At 45.0% G+C, this 14551-nt stretch overlaps 1 protein-coding gene across 4 annotated transcripts in view; it reads left to right on the top strand.

Annotated features, from left to right (window-relative positions):
* The window catches only part of LOC107383425 (nuclear receptor coactivator 2), a 63321-nt gene that overhangs the window by 29282 nt on the left and 19488 nt on the right, over positions 1 to 14551 (top strand). For all 4 annotated transcript variants that reach the window (XM_015956027.3, XM_070541539.1, XM_070541540.1 and 1 more), the window contains exons 2-4: positions 4014 to 4121; positions 6582 to 6754; positions 13436 to 13539. In XM_015956027.3, coding sequence (XP_015811513.3) covers positions 4033 to 4121; positions 6582 to 6754; positions 13436 to 13539 — 366 coding nt within the window. In that variant the 5' untranslated portion in view covers positions 4014 to 4032. The remainder of the gene's footprint in view (positions 1 to 4013; positions 4122 to 6581; positions 6755 to 13435; positions 13540 to 14551) is intronic.

A 14551-nucleotide genomic window follows, 5' to 3' on the forward strand; every position in this document is an offset into this window, starting at 1 on the left:
CACCAAAAAGACTTACCTCTCTTGTAAGTTGTTTGTTGTTTGTTTGCTCAATGGAAGGCACGTCATTCTAACTTTTTGTTAACCAGTGGTCAGTTTTCTGGCCCAGGGAGACCACCGACAGGACTGAGTAACCTTCCATTTTTGCAGCTGCTCACTTCGATGAAGGTCCCAGCCGAAGTCTGCCTGGTCTTTTAAAGGATGCGGCCCCTGGACACAGCTACCAATGTGAAGTGGAAATTAAACTAAATGTAAAAGTGGTCATAATGTAGCATCGTTTTACTAAACCGGTTCATCTGTGCCGGGTTCGTGTCTCTTGGTCCATATCAGCAAAGACTGGGTCATCTTCTTTGGTTGACTTATTAGCAACCAAAGATGACTTAAAACCTTCCTGGTGTTTGTGATCAAATTGTGAAGCTGTAACCAGAATATCACCCAGATACGGTTGGTGGCAAATTCAGAACATTTGCAAGGAAGTTTTCAAAATGTCTCAATCTTGGTAAGGGTTCTGGGTTTTCTTGTAGGATCATCCATCCATCCATCCATCCATCCCTCCCTCCCTCCCTCCATCCATCCATCCATCCATCCCTTTTTCAAAGTGGGGTCGCGGGGTCAGCAGCCTAATGGGCTCGACACACGGGAGGCGACATCGCCTCTCCTCCATTCATTTTCAATGAGACATGCGTGACAAAGCGATAATCGCGGGTCTCCCTCCTACTAAGCAAAACGCGAAAAACGTGCTTGTGAAATTTTGCGATTGTGCACGTGTCGTGCACAGGCGACCCAGCGACGCGATCCCAGAACGTTGAAATATTTTCTACTTTACATCGCTGTCGCTCGGACGAGGACCAATCAACGGAGGTTTCATTTACTGACCAATGAGCGGACAGGATGCTCCGTACACCTCTGAGCAAACATGAAGGAGAAGTTGATTATTATTATGTTTTATATAGTAAAATCAGAAGTAAGATTTCACATAACTCTAGCAGCACCTTGTGAAACATCATATCTACCGCTTTATTAACTCTGAACCGCTTAAATAACCTTAATTCCCTCCAACCTGACACAGCCAAACAAAACAACGGAAGTTTCAATTTTGCCATGGAACAGAACGCATAGACAGCTCTGCCGCTGCCGTGGGTTGCCTCCCGTGTGTCAGGTAATAAAAGCGATGAATTTCGCTGATAGTGGTCGTTTGTCGCCTCCCGTGTGTCGAGCCCCTAAAGCTTGGTTTATGCTTGACATTAACCAAGCTTGACTTTGTATATTCCGCGTGGAATTGAGCATTTATGGTTCCTTCCTACCTTCTGCGGCTTGTCTCCACTTTGAGCCAATATTAGGGCTGTACGATATTAGGAAAACCTGCGATATGCGATAACAGTGATTAATATTGTGATATTACTTGCGAAAAATATAAACATAACTCTGGAACAAATGTAATCAAAAACAAAGAAATAAAAACAATGACTAAAAACATAAAAATGAGAAAAGCAAAAGATGTGAGGAAAGGAAAAGGAAAATAAACAAGAAAAGGCAATCAGTGGATCCCGGGAAAAGCAGAATCAGCAGAAAGAGCAGAACAAAGCTAACTCAGGTTTATAAAGAACTTTTATAAAGGAGCGCTTCTGGGACTCATCCTGGACTCTTTGAATGGGAAGATTCAGTCGAAAAAACAAGAGACACTCCAAGGCAGTTTCAAATAGAAAAAGTTAAAAAGCCTTTATTGTAATGGCTAGGTCACATGTGGCCTTTTTAACACTCCAACGCGTTACGGCGAATGTAGCCTTCGTCAGAGAGTCAAATTTGAGAGTGCCTTGGAGTGTCTCATGTTTTTTAAAGCTAACTCAGGTGTTTGCTAACCATCAAAATTAAGTGCCGTCCACCTCGTTGGCGGGCATCTGACCTTTGAGAACCCACCCAATTGGCCAAATGGGTGAAGAGCTCTATTTGATTTGTTAAAAAAAACATCAACTTGATGCATTATGTGTAGCAAACATTTGAGCTGACCATTTATTGCTATATTTATCTGTTCTTTGTGAAATGCATATTGAGCATGCTGATATCGCCATAACGATATATTAGCGATACATTGTGCAGCCCTGGCCAATATTCTCCCAGGCTGTAGGGGGCGGCATGAGGCTCTACGGCATGCATCCAACACAGTTGTTTACAAAATGTTTTCACTGCGTCCGCGTCTTTTTTGTCTCGTGGTCTCAGACTCAAAGGATCTTCAGACTCTCTGATAATTTCCTAACACTTCAGTCAGCAATGTCACATGCATCTGGAGCTTGTCGGGAACCCTTCTATGGGTTTTCTGAGAGTCCAAAAATGTGAGAAAACTTTGGGAGGGTTTGGTGACCACATTACAAATGGAATTTTAGTAAACAGAGATGTGATAAAGACATTGCATTTGTGGACCTTTCAGACCATCTCTTCTACTGTGAGCACATTTTTAAGCCCAGCCTGCTTGATTCAAGAACAAATAAGGAAAAAGCTGCATTTAGCTGTGGATTGTTAGAGTGTTTATCTTTAATACGTGTTGTGGGTGATGCACAGTCAACATTTCAACATAATGTATTGTGTCGGTACTCTAAACATATGGTGAAATGACATTTATGGATCCTGCATGAAACAATGCGCATAAAACACATTTGCAGTGGACATAATAATTATCGTAATTGTGGTCAGAAATGTAGGTCTGCCTTAAAATGGGCGTTCACAAACCCTGTTATTTAAAAACGTGCTAAAACGATAATATTATGGCTTAGATTTGCAGGAGAACAAGACAAAAACTATAATTAGTGACAATCTGTTTGCCTGAACTGTGATCTACAGTCATTCATTATACTCTCAAGGAAAGTAGCACAATATTTTGGGCAAGTCCCAGAATGACATTGTTAAGGAGAAGTTTGGGTTACGGCAGCGTGGCTGACTGAAGTAGGAGTGGATCTGATTTGGTTGTAAAGGTGGAACGGAGCCTCCGATCGCAGATCAGTAGCTTGTGCTAGATTAGAGTCTCCGCTGGCGTCTCAGTCATCTCATTTTTGTCCCTCTTACTGCGCCATATGGGACAAGTCTGCCAGCATGAGAGGACCATATGGCAGCGTTCTCTGCCAGTCCATGTTTCATTTAATGTTGTGTAACTTTCACTTTCTCTTATTTGGAATCAAGGAAAGTAATTTGAGGATGAGAGAAGTATTATATCAGAGCACATCAAACAACACAAATAATAAATAATCCTAAAAGACTGAGCTGGGAAAAGCCTACAGGAATTATTTCTGTCTGAACTTAATTACGGACACCCACTGAATTCCCACTGGGCTGCCCACTTATTGCCTCCAGGCTCATTACACTGGTACATTGTTGTTTTTTCTGTTAGCCACTCTCCCAGTTTGATAATGCACTGTCCGGGTTGTTTACATCCATGGAACATTAATGCTTGTTTATTTAATTTCTTCTTATTATGTTTAATAATGCAGCAAACAAACAACCACTTAACTTTTTATTTCTGTGTCAGTCGAGCTCAACCTAACCCTACGCTGCAGCGGTGCTTCACAAAAGCACTCGTGTAGATTAAAAGCTTCCATTTAATTAAAAAATCTGTTGTCTGAAAATCTAAAGTGAACACTTGATCAAAGGAAGACAGATGGCTTTATTTCAGCTTCCCCTCTGTGCGCATAAACAAGGAAGTTACCTTACTGATTCCAGCTGTTCTGCCTCCACTAGTGCTCCCTGCCACAGGACAATAAAGTCCGCGGCACCGCCCCCGTGCCCCCTTTATACCGCCATCGCGTAATCAGTTGTAAAAAGGACATGATTGTGCCACATTACTCCAGGTTTGGCCACGATACTCCAAAATTGCTGGCATTGTTTTCTAAAAGAAGCTTGAGAGGCATTCACATCCAACGTGCAATACTGTTTAAAAGAAATCAACCAATATTTCAAAATATCACCCAAATGGCTACAAAAAATTCATGAACTAACTTTCTGTTTTCTTTCTTTTTTGTCGTTTTCAGGTGCTGCTACTTGCTGAAAATGAGCAGTGGTGGGGCGGACACCCCGGAGCCCCCCAAAGGGGAGGCCCTGAAGAGGAAAGACTGTCAGTCAGACCTCCTGGGACCCAGGTGAAAGCCTTCTACTTGCCTGCTTTAGCTATAGCTACCTAAACAGCCTCAGTTGGGACAAAGGACTGATGAGCTAACCGCTAGTCAGAACCTAGCTGCTGCTGTTTTAAAACGGCTCAAATCCTCAGTGTTAAACATACGCATTTCTGTCACTTTCACGTCACTAGTTATTTATGTGAAAATTACAAGTGTAAGCATCAGAATCAGCACACAAGTGGGCCCCTCTGGTGCATCAGGTCCAAAATGACGGTGATGTAAGGGTTTAAAATGTCACAGTGCATTATGAGATTTAGAGAATCAAAGGTCCTTTAGGCTGAGGAGGTGCGCTTTGGTCAGCAGTCCTGAAGGGAACACTATTTCTCATAACAGAGGCTGTTCAGAAACCTTTTTACACCAGTAGATTACATGGTGGAAATATCAGCGGGACTGATGAATATACAGGTGCTGGCCAGTAAATTAGAATATCATCAAAAGGTTGAAAATATTTCAGTAATTCCATTCAAAACGTGAAACTTGTACATTATATTCATGCAATGCACACAGACCAATGTATTTCCGATGTTTATTACGTATAATTTTGATATTTATAGGTGACAACCAATGAAAACATCAAATCTGGTATCTCAGAAAATTAGAATATTCTAAAGGCCAATGAAAAAATGTTTGTTTCTCTAATGTTGGCCAACTGAAAAGAATGAACATGAAAAGAATGTGCATGTATAGCACTCAATACTTAGTCGGGGCTCCTTTTGCCTCAATAACTGCAGTAATGCGGCGTGGCATGGACTCGATCAGTCTGTGGCACTGCTCAGGTGTTATGAGAGCCCAGGTTGCTCTGATAGTCGTCTTCAGCTCTTCTGCATTGTTGGGTCTAGCGTATTGCATCCTCCGCTTCACAATACCCCATAGATTTTCTATGGGGTTAAGGTCAGGCGAGTTTGCTGGCCAATCAAGGACAGGGATACCATGGTCCTTGAACCAGGTGCTGGTGGTTTTGGCACTGTGTGCAGGTGCCAAGTCCTGTTGAAAGGTGAAGTCTGCATCCCCATAAAGTTGGTCAGCAGCAGGAAGCATGAAGTGCTCTAAAACTTCCTGGTAGACGGCTGCATTGACCCTGGACCTCAGGAAACAGAGTGGGCCAACACCGGCAGATGACATGGCACCCCACACCATCACTGACGGTGGAAACTTTACACTGGACCTCATGCAACGTGGATTCTGTGCTTCTCCGCTCTTCCTCCAGACTCTGGGTCCTTGATTTCCAAAGGAAATGCAGAACTTGCTTTCATCAGAAAACATAACTTTGGACCACTCAGCATCAGTCCAGTCCTTTTTGTCCTTGGCCCAGGCGAGACGCTTCTTGCGCTGTTTCATGTTCAAGAGTGGCTTGACACACGGAATGCAACACCTGAATCCCATGTCTTTCATGAGTCTCCTCGTGGTGGTTCTTGAAGCGCTGACTCCAGCTGCAGTCCACTCTTTGTGGATCTCCCCCACATTTTTGAATGGGTTTGTCGTCACAATTCTCTGCAGGGTGCGGTTATCCCTAGAGCTTGTACACTTTTTTCTACCACATTTTTTCCGTCCCTTCGCCTGTCTGTTAATGTGCTTGGACACAGAGCTCTGCGAACAGCCAGCTTCTTTAGCAATCACCTTTTGTGTCTTGCCCTCCTTGTGCAAGGTGTCAATGATTGTCTTTTGGACAGCTGTTAAGTCAGAAGTCTTCCCCATGATTGTGGTGCCTTCAAAACAAGACTGAGGGACCTTTTAAAGGCCTTTGCAGGTGTTTTGAGTAAATCAGCTGATTAGAGTGGCAGCAGGTGTCTTCTATATTCAGCCTTTTTAGAAAATTCTAATTTTTTGAGATACCAAATTTGGAGTTTTCATTAGTTGTCACTTATGAATATCAAATTTAAATGTAATGAACATTGGAAATACATTGGTCTGTGTGCATTGCATGAATATAATGTACAAGTTTCACGTTTTGAATGGAATTACTGAAATATTTTCAACCTTTTGATGATATTCTAATTTACTGGCCAGCACCTGTAGACGCTCCGGGAAGTCTTCGGGTCGTTTCGGTTTTCTTTTTGATGCATAGATGCACAGGGACGATCAAAATAAATTCTATTTCAGCGCACAGTTTAGGATTCATCGTACATGATAAACATGAGTTCAGGGCTCATTAGGGGGACTCGTTTGTGTGGGAGGAGTCACAAAGAGCGATGCTACTGCAGCGTGTTGCACCGAGGTTGTGATCCTCGTTAATGTCAGGTCGCAGAGAGGTCAGGAAGTTAATTTAAGGTTACTGGGGAAGCCTTTGTTCCACAGAAGAGAGCTGGTCACCACACTGAAACAAAAGCCTGTCAGACTCAATGTCAGTCATGTTTCCACAACCACTCCAGACAATTAGGCCCTTTTCTTTCTGTGTTTCATTCATGACTCGTTTCTGTCCCGCAGCCCGAAGAGGAGTACAGAGCGGCGGAACAGGGAGCAGGAGAACAAATACATCGAGGAGCTGGCAGAGTTGATCTTCGCCAACATCAACGACATGGACGACCTCAACGTCAAGCCGGACAAATGTGCCATCCTGAAAGAGACGGTGAAGCAGATCCGACAGATCAAAGAGCAGGGTGAGATCCTCAGTGACTAGGGTGTGTTTGCACGTCGGAGCTGCACCACGGTTGTTCTCGGAGGGCCATCCTCTAGATCTGTCACCCGGCAGAGAAAGGACTCCACTCCACAGAACGAGTCCTGTCTCTACTGAGGTGTACAACAGAATACGAGTATTTGTGTGGCTTGTTTTCCATCCTTCCATCGCCTTCTCTTCTTTTCCTATAATCTCTCCTCTGTTTGTTCTCTGTCCTTCCTCCTCATTCCTTCATTTCTTCCTTTAACATCATTCACAACAATCTGTTCTTATTTTAATAGTTTTTTTATGTTTAAATTAAGTCAAAACTCCTTTCCTATCTTTCCACCTTCCTCCCTCCGTTTTTCCTAACGTATTTTCCCATCTTCTCACGCCTCCAGCAGCCCCAGTCTGCTCCTTCCATCTTCCCTCCCTCCATCACCCATTTCCTCATCTCCTCGCTTCAGCTTGTGGGCCTGCAGTCACTCAGTTGGTGTCCATGTGTCATGGCTCTGTTTGCGCCTGAAAACAACAGCTGAATAAGCACACACTTGCACACAGGGATAACACGCACGTCACACAGCTGCACAGTCACCAGCAGAAACCTGCTATTGTTGAAGCTCTTTTAACAGCTGAGCAGCAGCATTTGAAGGTAAAGGTCCTCTGACGATGTGCTCACAGATCCCAGAATTAAAACATTCCCGCTGCAAATGTGGACTTCTAATTTGTTCCCAAACCGGCTTTCAGAGTTGAGGTCTTCTGGGTCCTGCCTCACCAACGGCAGGATGGAGTTACAGGATGTAAAGTGTTTGTGTACGCTCCTAGTAGAGCTCCTGTTAGCTCATCAGCATTATGTTTGTTGGCGTGGCTGGTCTGTGGGTCTCCGGAGGCAGCAGACAGGTACCGGATAGCCAAGCAGAGTGCAGCAGTGGCAGTTGCCGAGGCAAAATCTCGGGCGTGGGAGGAGTTTGGTGAGGCCATGGAGAAAGACTATCGATCGGCTCCAAAGAGGTTCTGGCAAACTGTCCGGCGCCTCAGGAGAGGAAGGCAGCAACTCGCTCACACTGTTTACAGTGGGGATGGGGAGCTGCTGACGTCAACTGAGGCTATAGTCGGACGGTGGAAGGAATACTTTGAGGAGCTCCTCAATCCCACCAATGCGCATTCCGAGGAGGAACCAGAGCTGGGAGACCTGGGGATGGACTGTCCGATCTCGGGGGCAGAAGTTGCTGAGGTAGTCAAACAACTACACAGCGGCGGAGCCCCGGGGGCGGATGAGGTTCGTCCTGGGTATCTCAAGGCTATGGATGTTGTAGGGCTGTCATGGTTGACACGTCTCTACAACATTGCGTGGTCATCGGGGGCAGTTCCTAGGGAGTGGCAGACCGGGGTGGTGGTCCCCATCTTTAAGAAGGGTGACCTGAGGGTGTGTTCCAACTATAGGGGGATCACACTCCTCAGCCTCCCTGGAAAGGTCTACTCCAAGGTACTGGAGAGGAGGGTCCGATCGATAGTTGAATCTCAGATAGTGGAGGAGCAATGTGGCTTTCGTCCTGGCCATGGAACTGTGGACCAGCTCTATACCCTTGTAAGGGTGATGGAGGGGGCATGGGAGTTTGCCCAACCAATCCACATGTGCTTTGTGGATTTGGAGAAGGCTTATGACCGTGTCCCCAGGGGCACCCTGTGGGGGACGCTCCAGGAGTATGGGGTGGGTGGCTTTCTGTTAAGGGCCATTCAGTCCCTTTACCAGAGGAGCGTGAGTTTGGTCCGCATAGCCGGTAGTAAGTCGGACCTGTTCCCAGTGAGGGTTGGACTCCGCCAGGGCTGCCCTTTGTCACCGGTTCTGTTCATCACTTTTATGGACAGAATTTCTAGACGCAGCCGTGGTGTGGAGTGTGTCGAGTTTGGTGGCAGGAGAATCTCGTCTCTGCTTTTTGCGGATGATGTGGTCCTCCTAGCTTCATCCAGCTCTGACCTTCAGCTCTTGCTGGGTAGGTTCGCGGCCGAATGTGAAGCGGCTGGGATGAGGATCAGCACCTCCAAATCTGAGACCATGGTTCTCGACCGGAAAAGGGTGGCTTGCCACCTCCGGGTCGGGGGAGAGGTCCTACCTCAAGTGGAGGAGTTTAAGTATCTCGGGGTCTTGTTCACGAGTGAGGGTAGGAGGGATCGGGAGATCGACAGGCGGATTGGTTCGGCATCTGCAGTGATGCGGACGCTGAGCCGATCTGTCGTGGGGAAGAGGGAGCTGAGCCAGAAAGCCAGGCTCTCGATTTACCGGTCGATCTACGTCCCAATCCTCACCTATGGTCATGAGCTTTGGGTAATGACCGAAAGAACGAGATCGCGGATACAAGCGGCCGAAATGAGTTTCCTCCGTAGGGTGGCCGGGCTCAGCCTTAGAGATAGGGTGTGGAGCTCGGACATTCGGGAGGGACTCGGAGTAGAACCGCTGCTCCTCCGGATCGAAAGGAGCCAGTTGAGGTGGTTTGGGCATCTGGTTAGGATGCCTCCTGGACGCCTCCCCGGGGAGGTGTTTTGGGCATGTCCTGCCGGCAGAAGGCCCCCGGGTCGACCCAGGACACGTTGGAGAGGTTACATCTCCAATCTGGTCCGGGAACGCCTTGGGGTCCTGCCGGAGGAGCTGGTGGACAAGGCCGGGGAGAGGACGGCCTGGAGCTCCCTAGTTGGGATGCTGCCCCCGCGACCCGGACCCGGATAAGCGGAGGAAGACAGTGAGGAGTCGAGGGTTGCTGCACAGGCATTTAGATCCTCCACTAGGGGGCAGTAGACATGTACACAACTGGGGCCTCATTTATCAAGCTTGCTTACGCACAAAATGGGGTCGGAAAACTGCGTAAGCAACTTTCCACGCAAACTCTGGCATTTATGAAAGAAAATTTAGCGGAAAAATGTGCGCAACTTTAAGTTGACTAAGGACCTGGCTTGCACACATTTTGGACATGGAGAGCACCTGCAGTGCTGCTGCTGAGAAGGATAAAATTATGAAATCCTGCAGCATTATCACTTGTACTGCTTCGTTTTCACACAGAACAAGACCCCCCACACGCGCACACGCACACACACACACACACACACACACACACACACACACACACACACACACACACACACACACAGACACACACACACACACACACACACACACACAGCCTGAAGCCCAGAATACGGAATGCAGAATATCAGCAGGGGGACAGATTGAGACAGAATGTCATGCATCTGTTACAGTCAGTGCGTTTACATGCAGCCAGTAACCCTTTTAAAACCCGAATATTCACAATAACCCTGTGACCCAGGTCCTTGTAAACACAGCCAAAAACCCGGATATGCTCATAACGGGGTTTTTAAAAACCCGGTTACTACACCTGGGGTAACCCTTTTCTAACCCGAATGTTTGATCGTGTAAACGCATATCGGGATATCCCCATAAAAGCGTGTGTTCTGCGCATGCTCTGTTCGCATGGAATCTTGGTCTTTTGAGTAGCGAGACGTCTTGTATGCGCCAGAACACCGGAAGTAAACAACAAGTTGGGGGCAAAATGGTGAGTCGCGGCTCCGCACCACACTTTTGGAATGACGAAGAAACTAAAGCGCAAACAAACGCGGTCGCTATCTCTTCCGAACTGGGAAACATGTTGTTTTCACGGATACTGGAACAAGAAGAACCGGAAATGACGCATATTGTGTCTTGACGTAGTCCATACGTCCTGACGCTACCCCAACGTCCGCATTTAAATCAGGTTATGCAAGTTAGGGGTAACTCTTTCTATTTATGCTTGTAAACGGGTTATTCTGATCAACTCAGAAACCCGAATACCGACCTTAACCCGATCATAACCCGGATATTGGCTGCATGTAAACGTAGTCACTGTGTGTGTCCTGTCACTGTGACCCGATTGATCATGCGCCCTGGCTACTTCGACAAGGGAGATCTCCGTTTAGGTGACTGGTTAGCGTGCGTGACTTTCACCTGGGAGTTCGGGGATCGAATCTCGATTGGACCATTTTTTTTTATATCCGCCACAGATCTCTCTGAAGAATTCCCAACATTGATGGCTTCAGCAACGCTGTGCCACTCCGTGGATTTTCTCTTATTTGTTTTGCAAAAGCACTTCCTTTCATTTCTCCACCTCACCCACAGGTACCTCAATTTCTGCTTCTGTGAAATTGCGCTTCCTCAATCTGCCTTGATCTACGGTCGCCATGTAATTGGTGGAGCGCTGCAACAGCTTGCTTATGTATATGCATGAGATCAACAAGCCACTTTGCATTGACTATTTATGGCAGTAAGTGGGTGTGGTGAGAGCGGGATGTGACTAAAATGCAGCTGAGAACATTTCTAGATAGTTTCTGATTTATGAAACGGAGATTGCGTGCAGCTATGCGTACTCCATGTTTGATAGATCACAAACCTACTTGGTGTAAGTACATATTTTTTTTGCTGAGCTTAAGGCCTAGTCCACACGTAGCCGGGTTTTTTTTAAAAACGAATATCCGCCCCTCCAAAAACTTGCATCCACATCACCTCGTTTTTAAAAAAAAACTCTGTCCGTACCCAGATAAATACGTTGTTAAGGACATGCCAGACCTGTAGGCGGCAGTACTTCCCCCGTTCTTAACCTCGTCCTTCGTCTGTGGTCTTCCGCAAGGAGCAGTAATTCCGCTTGCAAAAACAAACAAGCAAAAAGCGCTTGGACCATTGATAAGGCAAGCGCAGCTCTGAGGGCATCCATGCTGTCAGCTAGTGTAAACACAGGTCGCACACATGATGTCAGCATTTTTTTTGTCGCGGAAAGTGACGTTGCGGACCTTAAAACTCCGGTTTTGTCTGTCCACACGCAGACAACCAAAACGGAGAAAACTCAGATCTTCACTTTGGCCGGAGTTTTTAAAAATTTCGTGTGGAAAAAAACTCCGTTTTCGTGTGGATGACGGGCCAAAACGTAGAAAAATATCTACGTTTTGGCAGATCCCCGGCTACGTGTGGACAGGGCCTGAGTTCGGTTTTAGTAAGGATTCTATGCAATGTTTGATAAATGAGACCCCTGAACATGACAGGTTTCAGATGAAAGTACTAATCCTGGTACTCCATCTTGTTTTAGGATTCAAAAATGCATTTACTTTATTGTTGTTGAATTCGTGCAGCGTGGGGTGTCGAACGTACCAATACGTTCATTTGCAAACGAATCTGTATTGTTTTAATGGTCACGCAGAAACTGTTCATTCTGAGAAAAGCTGGTTTAACTCGTCATGAGTTTAGACACACCACCTAAAGTTAGCATGTCCCAACCCACTTCAGCATCGGAAATATATTAGCTAATGCTAGCTGCAGAGCAATGCTAGCCTGAGCTACTGCTAACATTCCAATTCAAACATATGGTTAGATCCCAGATAGTTCCTTAGTTTGTCAATAGAGTTATCTAGTCATGGCACAGTCAGCTTCAGGCTGCATCTTAGAGTCATCAAAGTAAACCAGCCAATCAGCACGCAGCTAATTTCATATTCATGCCCTGGTCACGCCTTGTTTGGTTGTAATGCCTTGTGAATGTGCTTTATAAATAAAATTGGATTGGAATTGGATTGGAAATGGTCGGGTGTTTGTCCTTTTTTACCAGGGCCATTTTGAACCCAATTTCCACCAGTTTAAAATGTATTTGTTGAACTCCTTTAACCCTCTGGAGGCAGGTGTTGCAGATTTGCAACAGTTAAAACCTACCTACCTGGTTACTCCACATGCGTATTTCATGAGCATTTTTTAACTCAGAAGTACCCCTGAAGGGCTTAGTTGTTCGTCCTTTTATCAAAACTTATTTAGAGCCTGAGAGGGTTAAAATCAGAGTTGATTTTAGTGAATCTGATGTAGAAGAGGTTAATGAGCAGTCTTGTCTAACTGAACCCACTTCTAAAGTGTGCCTTTTAAAAACGCATCTGATTGTACAAATGTTACCTTACAACTTTTACATTAGTCCTCTTTTTTGCAAATGTGGACTTCTGAGGGGTCCTGTGGGACATGTAAGCCTGTCCCGATTGCTACATATACCTGTAGAAGGATCACTGATCATCGTCTTGGAAGAAAGCCAGACTTTGATTCTGAGACAAAGTCTAATCAGTCACTCAGAATCTTTCAGAGGAAAATAATATCCTGATCACATTTATAGAGTAAAAACCTCCCACCCACCCTGCACCGTGGTGCCGTTCCAGGCTTTGGAGTGACACGCTTTTTTAACGGCTGATGACTCCACAGCTCCGGTCCCACTAAGGAATGCCAGCTATGTGGCCTAATGGGGCCACAGGAGGCTTAACAGCCCAGTGGCACAGCCATGAAGAAGAACTGCTCTCTAGAATGTCTGAAAACTGTGCAGGACATTAGCGGTGTGGTGATGCGTTCAGTGTGAGTAAAACAACACGCTGGCTAACGTTTCATCGCAGTTTGTTCTCTTTATTTGTCTTTGAGCTGCTGATAAGCTGGTTTAACTACATCAGTCATGAGGAACACATCCACAACATTTAGATAATTACAAGTTTTTCCTCTCTTTCTGAGCTTTATTGTTATTTGTTTCATCCAAAAGCAAAGCTGGTTGAAGAAGACATCTTCTAGAGCTGTTTGGTCTCCAGTTCACTTTAATTTTTTTGTCCCTTTTCCTTTGATGTCTCTTAACAGAAAAGGCTCCGGTGGCGGATGCTGAGGAGGTGCAGAAGGCAGACATCTCCTCCACGGGGCAGGGCGGCATCGATAAAGACACGCTTGGCCCAATGATGTTGGAGGTGAGTTTCAACAACGATCCTTCTCCACACCAGGAAGAAGAAAGTTTAAAAGCAGTGAGGATTTATTTCTCGTCTAATAAACAAGTTTCACGTTGACTCTTAACGAGGTGTACCTCAAGGATCTGTACTTGGCCAAGAGAAATGTTCTGAATAAACACTATTTCACCGTGAAATATGGAAATACTTTCCTATAAAAGGAAAGAGCCATTTGTAGGTATTACTAGGAAAACTTGGACCAGTTTCATTCTTTTTTTTATATTACTTGTGTTTTTGGAGTTTTAGAACAAATAGTTTAATTAGATTATAATTCAGATTATTGCAGTTCAAAACCATTTACTTATATGTACTCCAAAACAAGTAAGTTAAATAAAACAATATGTTGGAAACATAAATACTATAAAAATATACTATCTTTTACTTTCAATTCAGTCCAGGTGCATTTCTAAAAATGTAAATTATAATCCAATTGTTTGTAATTCAGTCATTTATTAAAAATAAAATTTATTTAGGTTATCTGTTGCTAATTAAGTTTAGAGTAAATTTGGTTCATTCCACTTTTAATATTTATCCAATCAAACACAAAGATAATGTGTCATACTGAATCAGTTTTGCTTTCACTTTTATATTTAAGTGTCTTTTGCTTTATTTGGTGTTTTATTGTGTCTAACCTGCAGGTCTTTGGTCAAAGTCTGTCATATCTATTAGTTTGCATGCAGTGAACTATTTTTTTAAAGCTTTGTAGAGGAAATGATATGAAATGTCAGAGCCACAGCAGTTTAGCAGAGGAAAATGCACATTTTAAATAAGAAACCTGACTTCAGCAAAGCGGCCATTGTTTTATGATGCTGCTTAAAACCTTTGGAGCCTGTTGGTGACTGGAGTCAGCGTCACACGCAGAGATAGGTCAGAGTTCCTCTGGCCTGCAGGAATGTCGTCATCAAGCTGGCTGGAGTTTCTATGTGTGCACAAGTGTGAGGTGACGTTTACCATGGGACCCACTGAGGTATAAATA

Source organism: Nothobranchius furzeri, chromosome 11 (genome assembly GCF_043380555.1).
Source record: "Nothobranchius furzeri strain GRZ-AD chromosome 11, NfurGRZ-RIMD1, whole genome shotgun sequence".
Classification (NCBI taxonomy): Eukaryota; Metazoa; Chordata; class Actinopteri; order Cyprinodontiformes; family Nothobranchiidae; genus Nothobranchius; species Nothobranchius furzeri.